General features: G+C 39.7%; 1 protein-coding gene across 1 annotated transcript in view; it reads right to left on the minus strand.

Annotated features, from left to right (window-relative positions):
- MMP2 (matrix metallopeptidase 2) overlaps positions 1-3,489 on the minus strand; it is a 45,680-nt gene extending 42,191 nt beyond the window's left edge. The window contains exon 1 of the mRNA XM_024201404.3: positions 3,157-3,489. Coding sequence (XP_024057172.1) covers positions 3,157-3,309 — 153 coding nt within the window. The 5' untranslated portion in view covers positions 3,310-3,489. The remainder of the gene's footprint in view (positions 1-3,156) is intronic.
- Positions 3,490-3,848: the final 359 nt, after the last annotated feature.

A 3,848-nucleotide genomic window follows, 5' to 3' on the forward strand; every position in this document is an offset into this window, starting at 1 on the left:
TTTTATGCTTCTCTTACCCTAACCCATAATTTAATTGTCTGTCTCACTGTGAGCTTCTTGGGGCAGAGACCATCCCTGTTTGAATGTCTGGAAAGCATCTAGCATATTGTGGAAGCTGCCATAAAATAATAATACATAAAACATCCGAAGAAGTGGGTTGTAGCCCACAAAAGCTTATGCTCTAATAAATTTGTTAGTCTCTAAGGTGCCACAAGTACTCCTGTTCTTTTTACATAAAACATTGTGTAGCAGTCCTATTCTGCGTTTCAATACTTTATCTTTCATTTCCCCTTTCAAAGTATTCTCCTTCTCCCCCCTCCTCCCGCCCCCCGGAGCTTTTAGAAGACTTTAAACTATTTCTAAAACATACAGTTTGATGGTGTTCAGATACATATTGAGGATATTGGTTGGGTACATCTGTAATAATTTTATTTAGACCATAACTTTCATCCAAAGATCTCAAATGCCTTGACAAACTAGCTACAAACTAATGGCCCTGATCTCACAAAGTGATCCTTGGGGAACCTTCACTTTTGTGCAGAGACAGACTCATTGACTTCAGTGGAACTCCATGTTGAAGTCTGTTGTCTGCAAATCCATTTGCTGGTTCTGAGCGTGTGTATAAAAGGATTATTTCAGCCATCCCTGACACACATTGTAGAATGGAAAGCAGGGTATGTGCTGTATTCAAAAAGCGAAGAACATGGGGGGAGGGGTAGCTCATTGGTTTGAGCATTGGCCTACTAAACCCAAGGTTGTGAGTTCAATCCTTGAGGGGGCCACTTAGGGATCTGGGGCAAAATCAGTACTTGGTCCTGCTAGTGAAGGCAGGGGGCTGGACTTGATGACCTTTCAGGGTCCCTTCCAGTTCTATGAGATAGGTATATCCTCAACCAACAGAAAACATGGCAGGTAGAATACAGTTATTCTAGTTGAGTTTAGAAAAGATACCAGGGCAAACATCCCCACAACAGTAAAAAGTAGCAAGGGATTTTTAATGACTAAAAGTGGTTAGGGCCTGGACCTCATCTGAAAGCTGGCACGTCCACCAACCCAGCACCCCGTGTCACCATGCCAAGAAAATAGTTCACTGTTGACTCAGAAGGAAGGTTGCAATATACTAACTGTGCAACAGCCTGGGTTCCTCTGAAGGTGCTTCATTCAAGTACTGACCAGGCTTGACCCTGCTTAGCTATAAGATTTGATGAGACCCCAGTCTGAGGTGGCATTTTTGCTCTGGAGACCATTGCATCAGCATATAAATTAACAAACAAATCTTATGCAAATTCTTCATGCTGTTCTGCCACCATCAGGTTCCTTCTGCCAGAGCATAGTTAATGGGGCCTATTAACTTCATGTGAAATGGTTCAACACCACATTCTACCCATATCAGCACTTGGGATAGGTTATCCGGATTTTCATATTGGCATGTAAATATCCTGATCATGCCTCTGTCCTTAACTCTCAACTATGTGCCATGGTCTCAAAGCTAGGGTGTATGGGGTAAAAGTTTATAGGGAGTCTGAAGGGGCAGGGTGCGTCTCTTCCCATATACTATAGCTTGGGAGGTAGCTGAGCAATAAGAACAGAGGCACAATAAAGGTATTTACTAGCTAAAATATAAATCAGGATAACCCATATCAATTTTCCCTACAATGGAGTTAGGTCTGAAGAGAAATGAACACAGCCAGCTTTTCTATGAGAACAGGCTTTTGAAAGGGGATTTAGTAATGTAAATTATATCTTGGCCTGAGCTGCAAAATTCACCTCTCTCAAAGCCAGGAGGGAAGTGTGGTACTCTGGGGTTTTGATTCAGGCCATCATAGAAACAGAGTCCAGCTGCAAAATTTTGATCTAGGTTCCGATTCTGAGCCGTAAGGTTACTCAGATCCAGGGCTCAAGGAAAACCTAGTCATGTAGTATTATCTAGGAATACTACAAGAGAAACCAAGAAGAACTCACACATTAAAGCACCCTGTGATTTTCCTTGGAATATACACAATAAATCAGTTTGCTGAATGAAATGCAGATGAGATGATTACCTTTGTTCAATAAAAGCCTGATTGTGTCTAACAAAATGGAGAGAGTATTTAAGAACAGTTGATGTACCGTTAGAAATATATGACCCATTGTCATGCTGCCAAGGTCAGTAAAACCTTTGGTGATTTGTCCTCTGAAAGCCAAGACTGGAAATTGCTATTTTGGGTCAGTTTGCTTGCTTTTGCTAACATCTCCACCCCCTTTTGGAAATTCTCCACCCCTTGTCCCCACACCTCCCTTCTGCCTGGCAAGTTTCCCTGAGATGCACATCAACTCCTAAAGAAAGAGGGACCAACTTTCTATCATTTACATGCTAAAATAAGGATAATCTATCTCAATCTTCCTTAAAATGGATTTACTGTTGAAGAAGAGAAATGTCTATAATTTATATGCTAAAATAAGGATAATCTATCTCAATCTCCCCTAAAATGGATTTCCCCATTATATCATTTTAAGAAAGTCCACAGGGTTACAATAAGGTTAGGATAAAATTCTACATATCCATAAGTTGCTAATGTCACATTCAGAAATCCCAAACTCTTTCCTTTGTTCCAGATTGAATTTGGCTTAGGAAAAGTATATTGCGAAGTTAGAACTAGTCATTATCTTCTTTGAAGCTCAAACCAGCTTTAAGCTATAATTGTCCCTTAAAGCTGTGCTTATGCAATGCATAGTAAACAACAGGGAAAACAACATTTTGAAAAGCTGTGTGAACTGCTAACAATAAGTTCAGGTTTATGTAAGTGTTTTCCTATATTTTTCTATTCCATTTTATTTACTTTGAATTTAAATTTATCTATTTCCCCCCCTCCCCTCCTTTACCACTTTAGTGAAAGTCACAGAAATTTAATGAAAGTATTCTTCTCCTATGTATTCAGACTTCAGGGTGGGGGGAAAAAAGACTCTCAGTGCTGGCTTTAAAAATTCTAAGAGAGGAAACATTATTTGGCTCTAGCTTTTACATCTGAAAGCTGATATCCTTGTTAGCCAGCTCTCCCTTCCAGAGACTCTAGAGAGAAAAAGCTACAGTCATTTCCTAGTCTCAGCTGAAACAAGAAAGAAACATCTGCTATGGAGAACAACAATATAATTCTGAAGCAAAAAACCAAAACTTACCACTGCTAGTTCTTTGTCTGTTTTGGGAGAGTTGTCTCCAGGAAACTTAATGATTGGTGACGGTGCAGCTAAAGTTTGGTGAAAAAAATATAGCTGGAGCAAGAATACTTTAAAAATGAAGGCAAAAAGGCTAAAAACAATGTGAGTCTTCATTTTGCCTGAACTCGAGTTACCCTCTTTGCAAAGAGATTTCTCCTATCGGACTGTCGGTCACTTTAACTGCACAGTACACCCACCAGTTGCTTATCGGAACATCTTAACTCTCTGCACCGTTTTCCCTTTTGCTTGCTCTAGCAATTCCTTTGTATGTTTAAAACATCCAGATGCGCAGTCTCGAGCTACCACAAGAGGAAGTCTGAAAACCAGTGGAAACATGAGAAAAAGGGCAGTTACCAGATGTGATTTGCTGTGATTTTAAGGTAGCCACAGGCAGATATAGTGATTTACGCTGAAAGAGACAAAAGGCCAAATTCTGCCCTCATTTAATTACATTCAAGCCCCAGGTTTGCCCAAGTGCAACTGGGAGCAAAATCTGACCCAAGATTAATTGCTGATGAGGTATCATATACATGCTTAGTAAATTTTAAAAATAAAAGCCTAAGGATTTTTTTTTAAGGTTTGGTATTTGCATCATTTTGTTCAAACTATTTTCTTGCTCCAAACATTCTTTAGTCCTATGTGTCTCAATACAT

This window comes from Terrapene carolina, unplaced genomic scaffold (genome assembly GCF_002925995.2).
Source record: "Terrapene carolina triunguis isolate 2854851 unplaced genomic scaffold, T_m_triunguis-2.0 Scaffold130, whole genome shotgun sequence".
Lineage (NCBI taxonomy): Eukaryota > Metazoa > Chordata > Testudines > Emydidae > Terrapene > Terrapene triunguis.